At 37.3% G+C, this 22342-nt stretch overlaps 1 protein-coding gene across 2 annotated transcripts in view; it reads left to right on the top strand.

Annotated features, from left to right (window-relative positions):
- The window catches only part of SLC38A9 (solute carrier family 38 member 9), a 42879-nt gene extending 20828 nt beyond the window's left edge, over nucleotides 1-22051 (top strand). For both annotated transcript variants that reach the window (XM_052670612.1, XM_052670613.1), the window contains exons 10-15: nucleotides 1304-1411; nucleotides 3532-3638; nucleotides 10177-10290; nucleotides 11566-11714; nucleotides 18490-18579; nucleotides 20628-22051. In XM_052670612.1, the coding sequence (XP_052526572.1) occupies nucleotides 1304-1411; nucleotides 3532-3638; nucleotides 10177-10290; nucleotides 11566-11714; nucleotides 18490-18579; nucleotides 20628-20793 (734 nt within the window). In that variant the 3' untranslated portion in view covers nucleotides 20794-22051. The remainder of the gene's footprint in view (nucleotides 1-1303; nucleotides 1412-3531; nucleotides 3639-10176; nucleotides 10291-11565; nucleotides 11715-18489; nucleotides 18580-20627) is intronic.
- Nucleotides 22052-22342: the final 291 nt, after the last annotated feature.

A 22342-nucleotide genomic window follows, 5' to 3' on the forward strand; every position in this document is an offset into this window, starting at 1 on the left:
ACTATTGCTGGATCTAATAAATGGAGATACAATATAGGAATTTGAGTAAGTGATAAGGCTTCTTTCTAAAAAGTCAGGTGTTTATATAGAATATCAAGTTTAGGGTTAAGAAAATATTTTTCAGGTGAGACATGCCATAAATATATCTGCTTTTAAAATAAGCACTCTATCATAGGCATCTGTTTTTCACTTGAGAACTAACCTGTGTATTAAAGCATGAATTTTCTCATAACTTCAATTGATTATTATCTAATGCAGAAGAATTTCAAAGCTGCTTTAGCTTCTGTAAATCTTCTAAGTTTTTCAGACAAGAATTGGAAGACTTGTCTGATTTTTCATGTACTAAAATGAATCTTGTAGAAAACTCTTGCTTATCTTCATACTTATGGAAACCTAAATTGTGAGGAAACTGTAGATAATTTTAGCTGTTAAGTGGATCCTAAAGAACAGAACCTTTTATCTTCTTAGTCTTTGACTGTATTTTTGTAATTTACCTTGTAGCCTTGGAAATAATACAATATTGTTGACCTGGAGGTTACATCACAGTAGCCTTAATTACTGGTGCAAGGTTTCCTTCAATTTCTGAGTAGTTATTATCTGCCCTTCTTCTGCCCCTCTCTTTTAGGTTCTGAAGCCAAGTTCATACTCTCTCTGTCTCACAGGCAGACACAGCAAGGCATTTGTACAAACTGTTATCTTATTCATAATCCCTTAGCAGTGCAGATTGTTGCTGGATGACTCTGGACCAATGAGGTGGAGTTCAAATCCTGTATTATGACCAAAGTTCTCCATGATCATGACAAATTTTAAAGTTATCAAGCATTGTTATCAAACTTTTATCTCTCAGTTTAAAGTTGACAACTGTAGTAAGCATTAATTCATCTCTCACTGGACTATGCAGTCAAGGGACTGAGTGAATGGACATTGAGATAGCTGTGCTTTCTTTGGCCAGCAATGTCTCACGTCCAATTAGAATCCTGACAGTTGAATCTAGAATCCATCGGTTATCGTCTAGAGCTCTTCTTACCTAACTAGCATGAGGGATTGCTGGTTCACTGTGACTAGTGCAGTATTTGCAGAACATTAAACATACTTAACATGTGCATTCAGTGCAAGTTTGCATTGCTCTTTCTCTCACATATAAAAAAAAGAAACTAAAAGAAAATTTGGAACTATTTTGTATTTTTAAGAATGAATGCCACCTGTAAAAGTTTCGGCTACTTATAACTGGTTGGAAGGAGCAAGGAAAAGCACAGTAAAAATACTTTCTGTTGCCTCTTGGTGTTTGTTTGGTCTTTTCTAGGTACGGTTTCAGTTATCTACTTAGTTCTTCTGGTTACTGTAAAGGCTGCTCACCTGGGAATTCACTTAGAATTCAACTGGTTTACAGGGAATGAATTTTTTGTACCAGGTAAGATAATTAAGAATGTAATGAAATGTATATGATGGGCTTAATTGCTTTCTAAAACAATTCTAAAATGTCTGTCTTGTTCACCTCTTAACATCTTTGTGTGGTAAGCACAGTAAGGAAATGCTGTCTGAAGTTGCATCTAGAGGTTCAGGAATCTTCACTTTCCAACAGCTGTTAGCTTTCCGGTACCCTTTTTTCCTTTCTTGAATGTTGTTTTGCTTTCCCCCACTCTCACAGTAACGTTACAAATCACTCTGTGAGACATTATGTTTGCATAAACAGTTCTACTGAATGAAAAGATAGTCTAAAGAGATCAGTTTCTTGGTTTAGGAGACCTCAAAAGAGAAATAAGGACCAGATCTTAAACTGTTTTTCCCTACTCTTTACAGGAGTTGTGTCTTCTAATATTATTGTAAAGTCATGGAACGATTAGAGTTGGGTTCCAACTCAGAGGCAATGTTGCCACCCAGATCAGGTCACCCTATATTGAATTGAATCACTTCCTATCATATATAGCATTACATTTGAAGAAGTGGAGTACCCAGTCGTTAGACTATTTCAGTAACATTACTAATACTGTTAGAATATAGACAAAGCATGTAGGTGATGCACACAAATGCAGCTACAGCAGGTTGTTGTAGTGATGAGGAAAACAATACTGAAAGAAATTCTGAATCTGATGGTTCAATTTTTATTATTGACATTAAAGTAGTGGATGGAAAACAAGCACTCTGAATCTATTGGTAACACATCGTGCTTGTTAGGTACTGAAAATACAGTGAATCCACCCTTACAGAAAGTATTTTCTGTCAAACTTGTTGAACCCTGTGTTATTTGCTTGAAGTATTTTTAACTGGCTCAACCTCATTGCACTTTAGAGAAAGCTGATTTAAATATTCTTGCATAAAGCTCTGTGTGATCTCTGAGGGTTTTTGAGCATCTGATGAGTGTTCTGCTGTATTGCTGGATGTTTTCCAGAAGCTGAGCGAGCTCTCACATATCGAATTTCTGTAACTCTCTCCAGTATATATTTATCCTTCTATAATATCAACAAAGATGGTGCTTTAATCGTGTTACGGCATTGGTAAATTCTTAGATAAGTTGCAGCACTTCAAGGAAAAGTATTCTGGACATAATCAGAATTGCAAGGGTTGGAAGGGATCTCTAGAAATCAGAGTCCAACCTCTGCTAAAGCTGTTTTCCTACAGTAGGTTGCACAGGTAGGCGTCCAGATGAATCTTGAATATCTCCAAAGAAGGAGACTCCACAATCTCTCTGGGCAACCTGTTCCGGTGCTCCGTCACCCTCACTGTTCTTCCACCTCTTTGTGTGGAACTTTCTGTGTTCTAGTTTTTGACTGTCTAGAATCCCTTGTCCTGTCACTATACAACACTGAAAAGAGTCTGGCCGCGTCCAATTACTTCCTACACTTTAGATATTTATGAACATTGATCAGATCCCCTCTCAGTTTTTTCTTCTCTGGGCTGAGCAGACCCTTCAAATATTCAGCATAACATAGTCCTTCTAGTATTCAAAGAAATAATACTCTGCTATTTCCATGGAGACTACAGATTTTTAAAAAGGCATCATTGATGCTATAAAGGGTTAGTGAAGGGGCTTGTACCCTGTTTTTGAAGTAGCATCTTTAACATCTGCATATGGCAGTTTTCTTTTAGGAGCATAACCAGTTTGCTAATCTTCATCATTTTTCAAAAACAAAGGAAGGTCTCAGAGCATATAATAGCTTTTCTCTCATTTCCATTTTTGGGGACCAGAACATTTACAGCTGCAGTGGAACCAATTCCTGCTTTAAAAAATGCTCTGCAGTTAAACTGTTCAGAAGCAGGAAGGCTTGTATGTTTAAGTCCTAGATTAACCTGCTACACTTTAGTGGCTGGGGTCATGCAAGAAACTTTCTTGTAGACTGCGTAATATAGTAACCACCATCTTCATGCATTTTGTACTTCGTAATTAAATATTTGTGTTGGCTATGGTCAAGGACAGATTGTCCCTTTTCAACACGTCTATTCTTACTTTTGTGAATCTACCACACTATATGTTATCTGGATATTGACGTTTCATAGAAACAAGTTACTAACACTTTTTCTCCCCTCCTTTAGAATTTAGAGTTCTGTTCCCTCAGCTCACAGGGGTTCTAACGCTTGCCTTCTTCATTCACAATTGTGTCATCACTCTTCTTCAAAATAACAAGAATCAAGAAAACAACGTAAGTAATTCCACAAGGCTTTGCTGATTTTTAACTAGATAACCATGCAACAGTGATTTTTTTCCAGTCTGTTTCTCTGGAAATTAATCCAGAGACTGTAACAGTTTGAGAATATGTAAATTGGTTTTGTGATCTGAGAAGAAACAAGTTATACATACTGGCTACCAATGAGTAACAGAAGAATGAAAAATTTATTGAAATGAAAGTCTTGAGGAACATCCCAGGCTTATGTGTGATTAAGTGGCCAAATTACACAGAAGAAGCAGAAAAACTGACAAGGTTGCTGTAGAAGAAGTCATGGATTTTAAAACAGAAAATAGGAGAATCTCAAGCATGGAACTCATTCTAAAGGAGACCTGAACTATTGTTCTACACAGCTATAGTTCTATCCAACTATATGTTGGGTTCTAGATAATGTCTCTTTCGAGAGTTGCTTGAGTGAATCTGTGAACTGAAGTTAAGGTTTGCAGAGAAACCTGACCCTCTTTAGGAAATCCTCAAAGCTGAAGTCTGGATTGGGAACTTCTGTGATATCTAGTCTTTGGGCTGGTCTTTAACCTTTGTTATTTACTACTCATCCACATGAAACTGCACTCTTTCTTCATGTTTTCTAGTCTTAAAAATTGAGTAAGGATGGTACAATGTTTCAGATACATTTATTTGATTTCTTTTTCTCACTTGCATTCTGGGATTCCTGTCTAGCTTCATTAAAATCTTGGCTGGAAATTTAACTACAGTAACATAAAAATATTTTAAAGTATTAGATGGGTCAAAAACTAGTACATCTGATTTATTTACTCAGGTGAAGTGCAGGTTACGTACCAGTGCATTGAGGTGACATGACTTTTTGCTTTGATAAATCTTCATAGATAGATTTTTTGTCCCTGTGAGCCAAGATAGTGATACTTCTCTGAAAAGGAGTCATGAATCCTCTAGGAAGGCTTTTTTTGTATTTTACAGGCATTTCTGAAAAGTTTAACAGCTAAAGAGTAGATTAGCAATGCTCTGGAGAAAGAAAATAAGTAAATTATTCTCAATGAGTTGTAAAAAAATCTTACAGTGCACAAGAGGGCAATATTATGTTTTTCTTAGCTGTGGATTTCACATTCTAAATTGCTGTCATTTCTGCTGTCAGCTTTGTATGCAGGGAAGGTCTGCTGCCTCCTTGCTGCTATAAGACTTTTCATGCGGCTTTACCTCTTGCATTTATATTGGAGGAAGCAGTTAGAGAAGTGGAGACAGTCTGAAATCTGGAGTATTCTCCAGCTTGCTCTTTCTGCATCAAGGAGGAAGAAACTGCTGTCTGCTTTTGAATCAGTTTTCTGAACACCTTTCATAGGATTTAAGTTGGATTTTGAGGCATGCATCTCATGCATCAGTCCTCAGCAATAATCTTGCACTGCAGAAGTGTGTTTAAACTGATCAGAAAGAGCACCTTTTCATGTAGCATTATAAAAGGAAGCCAAATCTGTGTGTTTTTCTTCTAGGAGTTGCATTTAGCTAGGGATTTTTTTGCCTGTTTCTTTCTGTTTGTAACCCCACAAAAGCTTTTCACCTAGGTCTGCAAAGTGCTTTGTAAATGTTAATGACGTATTGACATTGCTAAAGAAGTGTTCTGTGATTATTTCACTGCTCTGCTTGACTAAGTTGAAAGTTTACGTATTTATATGAATCTCAACCTCTGTGACTGGTCACAGGTAGAGAGTAACCTCTTCCTGTATTTGTATCAGCAAGATACACTCTTATGTCAGTATCTCACAGGGATCAAATGGAGACTGCTGCTTAATTAATGGATTGAGCTATTAACATGTCACATCCATGAGCGTTCTGTGAAAAGGCACAGAACTTGACAACCTGCAAAAGTACAACTTCCTGAAACTAGCAGTAATAAGAACTACTTAGGAGAGGTGGAAAAAGAGTAAGAAAAACAATGGAGTGCCTTTTATGGAGTCAGAAATCCAAAACAATAGCAGCTTCCATTCTAGTCAGAGGCATATATCACTGTCCAAAGTTTAAAACACTCATGGGAGGATGATTCCTCCAGCTGCTGTTCCCATACAGTGCTGTGGGTGTGACAGGAGCAGTGAAGTGAAGTAAGTCAAGTGTCAGCAGCACAGCCTGCAGAAGCCTTGTAAGCATAGTTTTTCATCTGCAGATCTACATTCAGTAATCCCGCGAGATAAATATCCCCTGCTCCTGTCTTCCAGTTTTTCCTTCTTGTGTCAATCAGTATATTTGTGCAACTACACAGTGAACTGGTTTGGAAACTGTACATAAAATTAACAAACTCGAGAAAGATTATTTGTTGGGTTTCTTTGGTTTTGAATCTGTTACACTTCTGTGATCTGGTTCCTTAAGCAACTTTCTCAGCAAACTGGATGTTTGTACAAGCCCAGCACAAGAGCTACAGCTATGCTTGACATGCTCTGTGTGCAAGGGCTATCTCCTAACAATTGTTTGTGGACATTCCTAGGGAAAGACTGGGAACAGGAGAGTATTTTTTATTCAGATGGGGTCTCTAGAAGGCACAGTACTGAGGGTTGTGTATGTTTTCTGCCTTACTGGAGAACTGTTTATTCCCCAAGAACAGAGTGAGCTTCCATTGATAATACTCTATCATCAGTTTATCTTTCCAGCCAAGACTCTATCATCAGTTTATCTTTCCAGCCAAGAGAGTGGTGAGGTGCTGGAACAGGCTGCCCAGAGACGTTGTGGATGCCCCATCCCTGGAGGTGTTCAAGGACAGATTGGATGGGGCCCTGGGCAGCCTGGTCTAGTATTAAATGGGGAGTTTGGTGGCCCTGCCTGCAGCAGGGGCTTGGAGATTCATGATCCTTGAGGTCCTTTCTAACCCTGGCCATTCTGTGATTCTGTGATTCTGTGTGATTATGCACAGACTATGGATTTTAGTGAAGTACTTTTGTCATCCTCTTATGTGTTATCATTTGAACATGTAAAGTCTGTTTTTAAGCTATAGATCAGAGTCTAGTTAAGATATTACAGAAGTAGCATCTGCCTTTTGAGAAGTTACCAATCTGAAATGCATCAGTCAAAAGCTACTTTTTCTAATATAGTAATCATTAGTACACAGTGATACAGAATTCACTATCTAAAAATTGACTAATTGCAAACTACCTTTCAGTAAAATACTGAACAAAAATAAGTTGTTTTCCCCAAGTCCCGTTACAGAGAAAACAAGGCCTGAAAGTTGCTGGCTCTTTTCGTCTTCCCAGAGGAAATATCTGGGGAGCCACAGAGCCTTCACTGCACTGCACCCAGCCTGTGCCTAGGTCTTCATCCATGGCTTGTAACATAATGTCTTGTACTATGAGAGCTCTCCCTAAGTTAGCTTCATCTGGTCTATCAAACTTATCCTTCTTTTAGGAAGCCAATTTCTGTGTCTGTTCTGTGAACGCTGCTAGTCTTAGTCCATTTTTCTATAAGAGCAGAGACACTTTTAACGCATCATTCTGAATATCTTGACCAGAAAAACTACTGGTCAGCAATAGCAGTAGCTGAAGTATTGCCCAATTTCCACTTCTGCAGCTGCTTGTTATTAAAGGTGTACTCAGGAAGGGCTTGGCAGGTGGCAAGGTGTCAGTCCTTATGGACTGTGACCCGCCTGTTATCTGTGATACTTCCCTTCCTTTCTGATCCCCCATATACTTCTTTCTTTCAACCATATGTTTTACATTTCATTTTTAGACTGTAAACTCTGGATGCAAGGACCACTGTATTTCTGTTTAGGCAGCTTCCACCTGAGTGGGAAAAGGGCTATCAAGATCTTTATATTAAATTTAAAATAGACAAATGCGATTATTGCTCTGTTATTTAAAAGTAATCCTTTTATCTGTACCCATGTGTCCTTTAGTTTTATCTGTAATTATGCTGTCTAAACAGTATTTATAATCAAGGTCTTTAGAGAGTGAACTGAGGTATCCTATATAGTAATCAAAAGGTGTTCCTGTCACATACACACACGTTTGCACAAAGATAGCCCTTTTTCTTACTGAGAAGCAGATATTTGCAATGCAGTTGATGTATATGAGGAAAGATAAAATTTGGTTTTTGATTGCCACTATTACTTCTTTTTGCTAACAGAAATCAAAATCTCAAAATCTGAATACTGTTTGTGTTGTGATAGCAACTGGAGTCAAGGCTGTATTGTGTCATGAACTTTTATAATTTTTAAAATTATAAAAATTATCACAGCATTTAGTTTTAGTTTAGGCAAGCACTCTTTAGAAACTCTAGGAGCATGGTCTAGTTAATATAATCACAGGTAATAGCACACCTGCTAGTGACACTTAATCAGATGTAGTCCAAAGGAATGAATTTGCATGGGTTTGTTTTCAGATCACATGCCCCTACAACTGCAAGTACTTGTACAGCAAAAATAATTTGACATTTGTTCACAGAGCTTGTATATAAGCCAAATACAAATAGCAACTGATAGTTACTGTGCTATCTTTGTGCATGGGGAATACATTTAAAATAGCAAATTTGAAGCAATTTTAAACCAATTCTGTCAGATAATGTGCCACAGTATATTTTGAAAAATTGTCCAAGTACTATCTTCAAGAAGTGAGAGTTCATATCTGTCTGCAAAACCACCTGACTCCAAACGTGTCTGATTCCTGCAGTTAATGAAAGTTACTCATAATTAAGATGATTATATTTAGTATTTAAAAAATGGCTTCTTATGATCGACACTGGTGCTGTTGAAGATGTAGTTGGGATCTGAAAGCCTGTACGCTTTCCTCTATCAGCATGAAGAGAAATTCTTGGAATAATTTAAATACAATTGTATTTCTCAACCTCTGCTGAAGCTTGTAGTCCTTTCTCAGCAACAAGCATGAGGACAGTAGAGGCTACAGAAACATCTTCTAGCTGTATATGTCTGAGCAGGAACAGAAAGAGGTTGCAGCAGTTGAGGGGGCAAGGACTGTTACGTATACCGTGGGGTTTGCATTACCAGCATTGTGTTGCCTGATAAGAAGGATTATTGGCTTCTTCTGAACTGATGATAAAAAAAGAGCATTGATCTGGCAAAATGAGCATGAGAGCTGGTTTTCTTCTGAACTTTTCTTGAAATTTGTAATCCACCATGTGCGTATTTTTACTGGACACTGCCTGCCTTCAGAAGATGCCACAAAGGTGTAAGATGCACTTCTTTTGTTAAGGAAGTAGTGTGAAGAAACTCTTGGAGAAGCGTTTTCCTATGCTCTGTGAACTGGCTGGGTGCTGTAGAATCCTGGTCTGCAAGCCATATGGCTCTAATAATTTGGTGCTGTACCTGAGTTAATAAGATTTGCTTCTCAGTCATAGGAAAATAGGGCCATAGGAAAATAGGCCATATATTGAGTTGTTAGTGATAATCCTCTAAGAAGCTGATTATTAGCAGCAGCTGAACAAATGGTTTGCTATAAGGTATGACAGTCTCGTAGCACAGCATATGGTTATACAGAATATAATTCATTAATTAGTAAAAAAATAAAGATGTCTTTATTTCTAAAAAAAAAAAAAAGGAGTTGATGAAGACAAAACTCTAGGTACACTGCTATTAAGTCACTGTACTGTGTCTGTGAATTCCGCAATTTCATAAAGCTCTTGAGAAGATTTGCTGCTTGTGTTCCAGTACTAAATGTTGCTAACAGACTTTGAATACATGCTATGTGTCTTATGAGGTAAACCAGAAATACTGTCAAAGTGGATTTATCTCCTTAGCTTTAGCACTGTCTTCTGAAATTCTTCAACTTTGAAATTGAAGAACTTCAATTCTTCAATTATTTAGTGCACTTATCTGGAGCATTTATAGAAATTCACTAGTAGAGCAGATATGCAAATTTAAAGAAAATAGGCATTATATCATATAATAAAAAACTAAAGAACATATATACCTCTGTGCATACAAGTGCTTTTGCTTTATTGTGATTGTACTTGTATTTTTAATTAATTAATTTAATTAGTTCTTCCATTATCACGGTATTCATATGGATATCTGATGCATTGGTTTCTGTTTTGGAGTGTGTTATCCTCCATTATATCTGCAGCTGGGTATGCCAATATCTTTAATCGTAGAATTTAAATCCCAATTAAGGCATTTATGGGTTTTGTCTTTGACAACCATCTCTGCGCCCAAGGCTCTGATAGCAACAGGTGTATGTAAGAAAGGAGAGCTTTCTTTCAGTTTGTATGTTTGTATGTACACAACTCATGGTTTGTGTACCCAGCAAAAGCATACTGCTTATATTGGGATATCTTTTTCTTGTATACCTTGCATATCTAGATAAATGTGTAATACTTGTCCCCAGTTTGAATTATCTTGCACTTTCTGGTCTGATCCAGGATCTAATTTGAAGTCTCCATTCAAGTAATAGTAAGTGATAGTAAAAATAGTAAAAAATGTAAAATAATAATAAAATATAAAATATAAAAGCAACAATAGCAAATACAATAGAAATCTTCTACTGAACTTTTTCTTTTGTCTGTTTTGGTGTGTCAGTGCTGGCCAAAATAAGGTTTTATTTTTCCTTAGGTGAGAGACCTCTCCATTGCTTACTTCCTGGTGGGATTAACATATCTGTATGTTGGAGTAATAATTTTTGCATCTTTTCCTTCTCCACCACTATCCAAAGAATGTATTGAACAGGTAAGATGTTTTACTGCACTACATAGTCATCTTTGACCTTTAATCAAGTTATTAAAAGAAACTGCTTCTGCTGCTTGCTTCGTGATTCATCCTGGCAGACACATCTGTTCTTCACTCTGGTTAGTTGGCTGATGCTTCATGGGCACTACCACAAGCAGATGAGTAATGCTTTTGTTATCTCATTAGCATTCATGTCTGGTTGCCAGTAGTTGTCTAAAAACAAACATTAAATAAATCTTCTGTGAAAGTGAAGACCAAAAGGAGCAATGCAGACTTGAATTTTTAGTTTATTTATTTCTGAAAAGTATCATGTTTGCATTTAATTGTGCGTTCAGTGACAAATCCTGCTCACTTGGGCTCGTTTCAAGTACTCTAAAAAAAAAGATAACAACCACCCCAAAACATGAAAGGAAATGCAAGTGCATTCACGCCAGTCCTTGCTATGGATAGATTTGCAGTATAGCACTGTGCTAGGCCTTGCCAACAGAGTTTTTCAGATAACACATAGCACTGCTGTAAAGGCTATTAAACTCTTCTCTGCCTATAGGCAAGGCTGATTCTCACACCCTTGACTAGTTCAAAGATAGGAATTGTAAGCTGGTGATGTATTTTATGCAAAGTGATCCACATTGCCTGCATAGTAGGTAGCAATGAAGCAGGTTTTAAAGGCTTCCTCTGACTGTAGGTTAGTTAGAATTGGCACTACTGCTTAATCAGGAAATGATACTTTTAAAATCATCTGTAGTAACTTAATGGGATAAAATCCATAGTTAATAGATGACAACAGTTTTTATTATAGTTTATTTTCTGTAGACACACCCTAAAGACCCTTATGTATTTCCATGTAATCTAAGTCTTATATATTCTGGTTTTCGGGTGTTTGCAATGTTTTTTGTTTATGATAATGATCCAGTTTTACTGAATAAATACTTTTTTTCACTCCTTAGATATGATATGACAGGTAATAAGGGCACATGAATTCATTTGTCTGAGAAGTCAGGGTAGCTGCTCCATAGGCTTGGCTCTTCTTGAATACTGAGAGTAGAAAATATTTTTTAACATTGAAACTGATGTCATCTCTTTAGTATTAAAAAAATAGGAGGTATTTGGTTACATAACAATTTCAAAGGGGAGAAAAAGTATTTCGTGTTACGGGTTTGATCTAGCATTTAGATTTGCTTTTAGCATCTTCTTTCTTGAACACAGGTATTAAAAGTCAGCACATAAATGTAATTGAGACATCACTGGTAAATGTAATGTTATCCCTCTGTTTAGAATTTTCTAGATAACTTTCCCAGCAACGACATCATGTCTTTTATTGCAAGAATATTTCTGCTGTTCCAGATGATTACTGTATACCCACTGTTGGGCTATCTGGCACGGGTCCAGCTATTAAGACAGGTTTTTGGAAACGCTTACCCAAGGTAAGAAGACTGTCCTTTGACAAGAGCTTGGCACACTGTGCTTAACTAGCCTCTTGTGTATAGTCAGAAAGTTGGCTGGGCTTTCAGAGTTTCCTTTGGTGCATTAGTACATTTCAAAAGCTAATTCAAAATGTTTGCAGAGGCAAAGGTTGAATAGGCATGCAGAGGAAATTCTAGCCTGCAGACCAGGACTGCTATGGCTTGGCAGAGCAGAATGGGAGGGAGCCGTGTCTTTTGTTTTAGCTCTTCATTTTGTCATTTTTAACACAGTTCTTTTGTCTTGAATTTGCACAGCAAAAAAAGTAGTTGTGCAGAAAAAAAAGGTTTTCAGTTCAGAAAAATTTTGCCAAATGGTCTTTAAGTTTTGAAGGCATGTACTCTGCATATTAACCTTTCAGGGTTGAGTGTGCAAAGCTAGTAACCATCCATCTGTTTTTAAACAGAGCTGATAGCTAACTGAGTTGTTACTTATGTTATCTTGACTGCTGTTACGCTTATAAAAATAGCTTTTCAGATGCTAATTTCAGAGATGAGCCACACCCTTGCATTTGTACCTTGCATGAACACCAGGGAAGAGCTGACCCACAACTCAATTTCGGTTTTGTTTGTTGTTATTTTGTTGTTGCTGTTGTTTTAAATAAAACCTAGGACATTTATATTTGGAATATCATCTGAATTTGTCACAGCTGAGAAGTCGGTGTTTATCTCTGAGTTGTTATTTTATGCTGTGAATTACTGTTGATGGAGGGAAGGAAAAAATATCACAGGAAGCCATGTGTATTTCCTCTGTGGCATCAGCAGTAGCATACAGGTCTGGGAAGACATTGTTAAAAGTTTCAGGTTTCTTCTGGGTCCTAAAATAGTTATGGAAAGGTCTAGAAACTGGATGTCTAAATTAGGACATGAAATAAATGCCTGTTTTTTTTGTTGCTAAATTGTACTCAGTTCAAAGTAAAGGAGATTTTTAGGAACTCTGCAAGCTACTATTGGAAACAAGGCCATTGATTTAAGGGCTAAACATGGATTTCACAGCCTTGGGAAATAACCGTGTTCTTAGTATTACGTAAATCTGCCTCTTCCCATCTCTTCTCCCAAGTCACTCCCTGAATGGTTCTCATTTCCCTTCTGGCCTCTCCTTAAAGTGTCTGCTCATGTTAGCTCAAGCTTGCTGTTTTTAAGCTTTTGTGGTATGACGAATGGGATACTGCACATTCTTTGTACTTGTCTCTGGGATGTCCTGTGGGTAGCTTCAGTCTCTCTCTTTTTTTTTTTTTTTGAAGTCCTTACAGGGGGAGGTATTTATCATTTCTGAGAAGTCAGAAATCGTTTCTAGAAAGCCACTTGTTCTCTTGCTCACCTGTGGGGGCAATTCTGTACATAGTATATTCTGACTATATGTGTTTCTCTTTGGTACCCCAGGTATCTCACATGTTGCTCGAATGTCTCTCAATTGATATCTAGGCTCCAGCTTCTGTATGTTTATAGCTTTGTTTTCCTGTGCAGTGGAGACTAACTGAAGAATGGTAGTGAGCATGAGACCTCTTTCTAGGATTATAGTAGAAGACCCATGGTCTGCTTGTGAAATACCTCGTGAGGACTGATTTTCACCAGCAACCTAAGCTGATCTTTTAGTACCACTGTTCTCCTATTGCCTTTCTAGGGAAGAATTTCAGTTTTCTGGGTTTTTTGACCACCAACTATTCTGGAAAAATTAGAACTGTGGTCCTGATGTTGTGAGAGCCTGTGAATACAATGCTCTTCCTATCATCATTTTATCAACGAAAAATGTGTTAATTACAGAGCTGTTTGGGCCTTCAATCATAGAATCTCCAAGGTTGAAAAAAAAACTTCCAAAATCATCCTGTCCAGCCATCCACCTAATACTAATATTTCCCCACTAAGCTATACCCCTCAGTACAACATCTAAATGCTCCTTGAACACCTCCAGGGATGGTGACTCCACCACTTCCCTGGACAGCCTATTCCAGTGCCTCTCCACTCTTTTGGAGAAGAAATTTTTCTGTTTTAGCTAGAATTCCATGTTACTGCTTCCAGAAGGACGTGGTAGATATTTTCATACTCCTGTGATCTCCTTACTGTTCTGTTATGCTGAGAGAACTGTGTTTTAAAAGCAGTATGGGAAAGATGATTTATGGAGACACATTTTGAAAAGATAGAGACGGTAGCTCTTACTGATGTTAACCTGATGTCTCACTGTAAATCCTGTTGATCCACCCTGAAGAATTCAGCTGGAAATACTAAGTTGTATGCTTCTCCATAGGAAAATGATAAATTATATGTACTTGGCTCTTACCAAAATTTTAAATGTCAGTGGCTAACAGTTTCCAGGCAAAAAAGGAAGACTAATCGGTCTTCTGAAATACAGACTTTAACTCTTAGGTGTGTATCTAGGGTGTGTGTATGGAGGGGAATATTCACTTGACTGTGAAAATTTATTTGTAACTAAGGAATCAGAAGGATGAGGCAAAAGAAAAAGCAGGTGAGTTTCTGCACCATTTGTCTAGAGGGATTACAAATTAATTAATTTAATTAATTACAAATTAAAACCACAAAAATCTTGGGATTTTGAGTCTGATTCTGTTTGTTTACGATTTTTTCCTACCTTTTCTGATTTATTTTCAGGCTGTGTAACTAGAGTTTAGGTTTGTTCCTTCATGGTATATCCATCCACATGCATATAGAACACATCTATCAGTGCGCCAAATTCATATTGGTGGTGCATTTGAAGATCTGTGTTGGCCACCTAGCCTCTTCTTACCTTCGCTGTGATTCAATATGCCTAATTAGATGTATTTCCATAGTTACATCCTTCCTATATTAAATTTCCTTTGCAGCTGACAGAACGTAATAAATTTACATTGTCTATAATTATCCTGTTTGTCTCAAAAAAAACATTTTTTAGTCAGAAGAGATCATTGAGTCAAGCCCCTCTGCTAAAGCAGATTCCCTATAGTAGGTCGCACAGTTAGGTGTCCTCCAACAGTAAGCCTGGTGCTGGTTTCTGAGAGCCCAACTGGGTCTAAATTCTGCCTTTTAAAAAAGAATCATCCTTATCTTTGGAGAGCTGAAATACATATTGACTCTAAATTAGCGGATTCTCCTTGTCTACCAGTTTCAGACACCTGTGCCACTGTCTGTCTTAAACACATATGTAGACATGCTGGACACAGTGGTCTTATGACAGGCACCATCACAAAGCCTGGAGCCTTCCTGTGCTTCCCACAGAAGACTTAATGATAACAGAACGCATCCTAGTTTCATCTTCTATTGAGCAAAGAGTACATTAGTGTAAAGACCACAACACATAAATGGACATACGGGAACAAAATCCAAGAAGATCTTTCTTCTCTCTCACGTGTTGTAAAAGAAGGCCAAAATGCTGTGTTTTGGGAAATTACTTTCTTTTCTAAAGCAAGACATATTTGCAATGGCATCGTTTAATGAGTGACTTATGGCCAGAGGCATGTGGTTTATCTGCTGCCTGTGGTGTGATTCTGGATCTTCTTGCATGTATAGAAAAGTAATTTTTTCTAGTGTTACTGTTGGCTTGTAGCTACAGTGATAGTTGTGACAGAGAATTCCCTTAATTACATGCCGTGCATAAAATACTTTGTATAGTCATCGTTTTTTAGAATTTCTTCTTAAAATCTTCCTTGCTCTGAGAGGTTAAATAAACCGATGGACAGAAATCCCTTGGCTTTCCTAAAAGATGTCCTCCCCTTACTCCATGGCAGCCCAGCAGACCTGCCAGTTCTCCTACAGCTGTGTCTTCTGATGCAGTGAAGTACATTTCTGCTGTTTGCATGTACGTTTCTGCTTTGCATCTGAAGTGCAGTGATTCAGAGTCTTTTGACTGGTGTCACTTGGGCGAGACTTCTGGGAAGAAAATTCAGTTTTAGATTCAGTGACTTTTCAAAAATCTTTACTTATGTTGTTTTTATTTCCTTACTGTTCAAATGTGTGTGTTCATGTTGTGATTCCACACTGATTGCAGCACTTCTAATTTCTTTGCTTCTGACCTGTCAGGACTTTTAACCAGTTTCTTCTTTAGTTTATTCCCTGCCCCGGGGTTTGTCTTCACTCTTGTTGATGTGATTCTTAGTTTAAGGATGCTGAAGTTAGCGAAATAATATGGCCATTATTCACAAGGTTAACTGCAAACACCACTTCTCCAGGGGAAGACTGGATGCAGCGTGTCTACTGAATGCTTTTTTCCCTATGGATCTAAAAAAGCCAGAAGTGATGTGGTTATGCTGCCAAAAATTACTTCTTTTCTGACCACCTTGTGCAACATGTGATCATTAAGTGTACAGCAAGCTACTGGTGAACCAAGCTGCATCGTGAAAACATAATGCCTATGGGGAGTGCTTGTCCTGGCAGGTGTGCACCTGCATAAAACTTGGAATCTTATTTATAAAAATGCACTGTCTGAAACAATGCAGTTGCTGGTAGCTGTAGATGTCAGATCTTTGTTCAGAAGGATTGTTTTCAAAATGTCAGTGTTTTTCTCAGGATTTAAGAATGTTAGTTCCTCCTTTCTGAAAGGTGAGATAACCTGTGAGCATCTGAACAGTTAGAAGAACCCGAACGCACAGGTGTGGAGGAGCTGTTTTGTTGCAGTTTAAATACACAGTCCGTTTTATTGGTGAACTGGAAGCACAGTCTAATTTGAGCTGTTATTGAAATGGTAGAAGGAGGTGCAGAAATGTTCCAAGGAGAAACAGTGTCACCTTTTTCTTTGAAGTGAATGGATTAAAATCCTTTTCAGGCTTTTTGTTACTTTTCTTGAGATTGCTGCTTAATTGTGACAACAGAAACTGGAAAACAGTTCTCTGCAAGCACTGCCTTGCTTTGAAGCATTTTTAGACAATTGCTTTCACTTGAGTAAAAACACATCTTTCTTTGTCCTGATGTTTTTTCCCAGATGAAGAACTGGAATCATACTTCATTTCACAGCACACATGCGCGCACACACATCTGCACGCACATAAGTTTGCCTTTGAAGTTGTAAAAAGCTTGAATTAATTTTTAAAAAAGCAACAACTCTGAACTACAAAATCATTTCTGTTGTAAAGCATGTCAAAATGAAATATTCCCAACTTTTTTCAGTTTTTCTGTAAAAATATTCTGTACCAACCTAAATTTGAAAAACATGTCCTAGTTGTGTGGCCTGCACTCTGTTTAATTTTACCTGCTGAAAGTTTGTCTCAGCAAAAAAAGGAAGGAAAGAATTGCCACCATTTTCTGTGTTCATAAATTTTGTCTTCATTTGTGTTATCTCATGGTGAGATTTGCAAACTGCCATGTGTGTGAGAGAAAATGTTAACAAAAAGTTTCATGAACTGTGCAATTAATTAGATTTTTTTAAGGGAGTATTAGAGAAACAGTAGATGTTTGGCCCATCTTTTATTCATCATCTGGTTCTTGGGGAGTGATCCTTGGGGTTTTACCAGCTTTATATGGGACGATGTTTCTCTCAGCTGCTGTGTTCCCACTGCTGTCTTCAGTCTCTGCAGTGTACCTCTCGTGCACCACTGTTAAGGGTACCAAGCCCAGAGTGAAGGATGTTATTTCTGTCTAGTTTTAGATCATTTTTTATGGGCAAATCTTAGATACAGTGTGTATCTTCAATTATGTCTTTGTGTGTGAATTGCCATGGTTCCCCTACACTCAAATGAGTCCCCTCTACTGCTTCAACCTTTCTTCCAAACCTGGAAGCCAGCAGCCAGCCTTTCAGCCATGAGAGTGGTGACTTTTACTGTTTCAGCTGTAGCCCACTTGAAAAGATTGTTCATTAGTGACTTTCTATGTAGCACAGATACATTCTACGTTTAAAACAATCAGCATCAGCTTATGGGTTTTGATTATTTTAAGAAATCAAAGCATTCTGAACCAATGAAAACTGAATCTATGGTTCCTGTGTGCAAATTCTTCTTTCCCTTCATAGAAACAGCTGTGTGACCAAAATATCCCAGTGTTTTTTCTTATATTTCCTGACTTTACTGAAATATGCCAACATTTTATATTCTCTGAAGAAAAGTGATATTCTCCCAAGTGTTAGCTGTGTGCATAATGCCTGCACTAAGTTAGTCTCAGGCATTAAAAGCTGCTTGTGGAGAACAGGAAGCCTCCAGTTTTTTCATCCTTATTGCAAAAAGGAAAGCAACAGGAAATTATTTGTAGAACCAAAATCAATTTTAAAAAATCTAGTATAAGCAGTATGCATGCCCGATATTAAATTAGGTCCAACATCTCAAACGTTTGTTTTGCGTCAAAGTATATTAGAGGTCAAGTATTAAGCTTGTTTGCTTGTTTTTTTTTCAGTAGTATTTTGTGTAATGTTTTTCTTTCAGTGATGTATCTCTGTTGGTTTCCGTAGCTCACACACACATAGCAGTCCAGATCATTCTCTGAGCAAGCTAATTCTTGTGGATTTCTTCAGTATTTGAATATCTATCTGAAATACTTGAAAGCTGAGTACCATGTCTGATGCTTTCAGAAGAATTGCCAGATTATACATACTTACTCCTTAAGAATATTTGAAGTCAAAACACTAGATATTTATAGTTTGGTGTTCAGAATTTTCAATAAATATTATATTTCCTGTGAAATTAATGAGCTTTAATAGCATGAGTCATGCTTGAATTGAAATACTATCCATGTACCAATTAAATATTAGTTTAAATTAAAAGTAATGGTATTTTGTAATAAATACAGTGTAGATTTTAATACCTTTTTTCTCACTTTTCTGTAGTGTTTTCCATGTGCTTGCTCTGAACGTAGCAATTGTAGGAGCTGGAGTAGCAATGGCAAGATTTTATCCAAATATTGGAGGTATCATAAGGTAAGCATTGCTTTGCACATTAAACTTACCTACGGTGTTAATGTGTTTATGTCTCAATTTTGTAAAAGAACAATAAGAGGGTAAGGAATTGTAACTTTATATTTTGTTCACCTAGACTTCTGTAAGTTGTGCAGAGCAAATTTAGAAGTATAAGCAATCTGCTTCTGCTCTTTAAAAGTTCTGACAAGCAACTATCCATAATAGTACTTTTGCATCTGTGGTGACTGAGATGATTCCCCAAGTTTCACTAGAGCTATACCTGGTCACCATGTAACTGTCCACATCAAAGAATATTATGTCAGCATAAAAGTTCCTTGCTTATTGTCTGATTTCTCTCATTTTTATGTTAAGACTGTTTGAAGCTAATTTGAAAGTCTATGATAAAAATGCAGTAGTGCAGGTAACTTAAAAGGGAAAAGTAACCTAAAAATTGTACTTCTAAATTGCATCTTAGATCTACAGTGTTAAACACATGGGATTTCTGTAATTCTCCTATGAAAAAAGGCTGAAAGATGGCCTTGTTCATTCTGGAGTGGAGAATGCTGCAGGGAGGCCTCATTGATACCTTCTGCTACTTAAAGGCTGATAAACAGGAAGGAGAACAACTTCTACATGGTCTGATAGTGACAGGACAAGGGAGAACAGCTTTAAAATAGAAGAGGAGAAATGTAGGCTAGTAAATTCTTTCCTCATACTGTGATGAGATGCTGGCACAGCTGCCCAGAGAAGCTGTGGGTGCCCCATCCTTAGAGGTGCTTAAGGCCAGGTTGGATGGGGACTGGGCAGCCTGAGCTGGTGGGAGCAGCCCTGCCCATGGCAGGAGTTGGGACTGGGTGGATTTAAGGTCCTTTCCAACCCAGACCATTTTATGATTCCATATACATAATCATTTTCATTCATTCCTAGTTTGTATTATTCTTATGGCACCAGGAGAGGGAGATGTTTAAAAATATAGAAATTTGCAATTATAAAACTAGAATGAGAGGTTTAGGGTGGTTAGTATTAGTAGAATGGCTTACTTTTGCTCAATAGCTGATCTTTGAGGTGTCCTTTTTTCCATTTCCTTTTCTTTTGTTATTATTTCTCATTTTAGTGAAAACATTCTGATTCCAGTGATAGAGACAGTTTACTTATTAACTGAAAATAAATATCATGTAATACACGTCTCTATTTGCAAACTGGTCTTGACTTCTGCTGACGCACTCACTGTGCATGGCACTTAAGCATTTGGAATAGTGTATTTCCAACTGATAAATTTTCTATGTACAATCTAATGTATATTTACAAGTTTTGTTATGCAGACTTATTTTATGTAGCAGTATTTCCACTGTCTAAAGGGCGTGATCAAATCTTTGAAATAAAATATGTTGCTAGTTAATAATTTACATTTGGCTGCACTATAGCTTAATAGATGGAAATTCACAGCAGGGGAAAATAATGAAAAGGTTTGATATGCAAGAGAATGCTTAGAAAAAGTTAGATGTTTCAGTTGCTGTGTTTGATTATGCTTCAAGAAGGGCATTTTGATCTTTTTGGGTCTGGAAAACAGCCTTTTTGAATCTCATTAAGTTATTTAAAATAAAAGTTGCAATTTCAAGAGTAGTTCTATTGTTATGTGCTTTAACGTGTTCTCAGATGGCTGGGAATCAATAAGATTTGCAGTTCTGTAAGTGAGAGATACTTAAAGTAAGCACTGTTGGTATTTTATTTGTATTTCCCTGAAGAAAGTAAAAACATCCGTAATGAGTCCAGTTCATGCCCAGAATCATGTGGGAATGTGAAGAAACATCAGCGGTATGTCAGAGAGGAGGTAGGGAGAGTCGGGGGACTGAGAGAGACATCATGAAATGCCAGTGCAGGACAACAATGAACATAAATCAGTGTTTAGTGACTGCAAGTAGCCATTGTTTGGTCAGACTGTTCACTAGTTTGAGTGAAAAAAAAAAAAAAGACAAGAAAAAGTAAGAGTTAACATAAAGCATTTGTTCTCTTCCCTCCCCCACCCCTTTTTTTTTTCTTTGCTCTTTTCCCCTTCTCCATTTCTTCAGATACTCTGGAGCAACGTGTGGTCTGGCCTTTGTCTTTGTGTATCCATCACTCATCTACGTGATCTCCATGCATCGTGCTGGGCAGCTGACGTGGCCAGCGTTGATCATTCACATCTTTATAATCCTCCTTGGACTGGCTAATCTGATTGCACAATTTCTATTCTGAAAATCCCTTTCTCCCTGTGGCTGTCACGAGTGATACTGTGACATTTGGCCACAGCCTTGAGCAACATTATCACACTTGATAATGCAATCATCTTGAGAAAAGCTGCACCTTTGAAATAAATTCAAAACACATCTTACAGGCACTTGAAAGAAAACCTGCTTTGTTCCACTAAAAACACAATTTTGAGATTAGTGAAATACTTCAAATATGATTGGGGTAGTTCGGTTGCTGTTGAATATACATGAAGGGTTAATGATGCTCAGATATTTTAATTTTTTAGAGCTAACTTCTCAAAACACTCAGCTTGCAGCCTTAAGCTGTAGAACTCCTCTTTCTTTTGAAAGAACTGTCCTTACCTTTAATCTGAACGTGTTTCTGTAGTATTGTTCACTAGTGTTTGAAATGTTCTTTTGTTGCAATTGTTTTACTGTTTTGTTTGGAAAATGAAGAAATCATTTTCTTCCCTTTTTTCTTTTATTTTTTACTTTTTTAAAGCTAATTTATTGTCATTTGGGTCAAAATGCGCTCTTAATTTTGAATATGCTATTAAATTGTTTTGGCAACATTCTTCCTGTAAAAAATTCCAACTACAAGAAACAATAAACTCTTATCCCAGTGTTTTATTCAGAACCAATATGTACACAAGCTATTTGTGATCTTAAAATGAAAAACATCAGGGGGTTGAAAAAAAAATAAAACAAGACTCAATTAAAATCAGAATTCCAGGCTTGACCTCACTTCAACTCTTTTAACTAAGTGAAGTTGTCTTGTCAGGAGTTATTATGTAGTTCTGTGGGTGCAAGATGCTTTACAGGCTTGATGTTTCAGACCTGAGCAGAGACATTACAGGCAAAGCTAGCATACTCTCATATTGTGCATTAAAGGAAGTAATTTCTGTTTTAGCTGATTCTTAAAAGAAACTGGAAGAATATGGGAAAGGTGGTGGTGTTTAGTTGTTCTTGTTACTATTGATTTTGTTTTTAACTTCTTGTTTACCAACTGAGAGAGTGTGCATGTGTATGTATACAACTTCCTTTGCCTGAGGATCTGAGCCCTAACCTAAAATACGTGTTTACAGCATTACCTAGATAATCTGCCATATTTCTCTAAGGAATAATTCTGTGATTTTTTTGTGTGTGAGTTTTTGTAGTGATGATGCAGTTCCATTTGTCTATCATGGACTTTTTAAACTTTGCAAAAGACACTGTCTTCCATAAGTGACCTTTGCCTTGTATGAAATACACATAATTATTTCAGATTCTCTTGTTTTTGTTTGTTGGAACTTTTTGTGCCTTTAAATCAAAATTGAAGAGTACACCCACCATCTGTTCTGTATGGAAAATATTTACACCATCCTGGTTATCTTCCTTGTGTATTCTTCTTGTCCAGTGCATGGTTTCCCTATTGCCTATGGCCTATCAGTCCACCCTTTTCACTGCCTCACAGTGAGTATGTCTGATGCTGCTGACACCATTAGTGCTGGCCTACACATTTGCTCTGCAGGAACTGGGTCTGACCTCTTCCATATAATTGCAGTTAAGCTTCTTAC

Source organism: Tympanuchus pallidicinctus, unplaced genomic scaffold (genome assembly GCF_026119805.1).
Source record: "Tympanuchus pallidicinctus isolate F22 unplaced genomic scaffold, pur_lepc_1.0 scaffold9, whole genome shotgun sequence".
Classification (NCBI taxonomy): domain Eukaryota; kingdom Metazoa; phylum Chordata; class Aves; order Galliformes; family Phasianidae; genus Tympanuchus; species Tympanuchus pallidicinctus.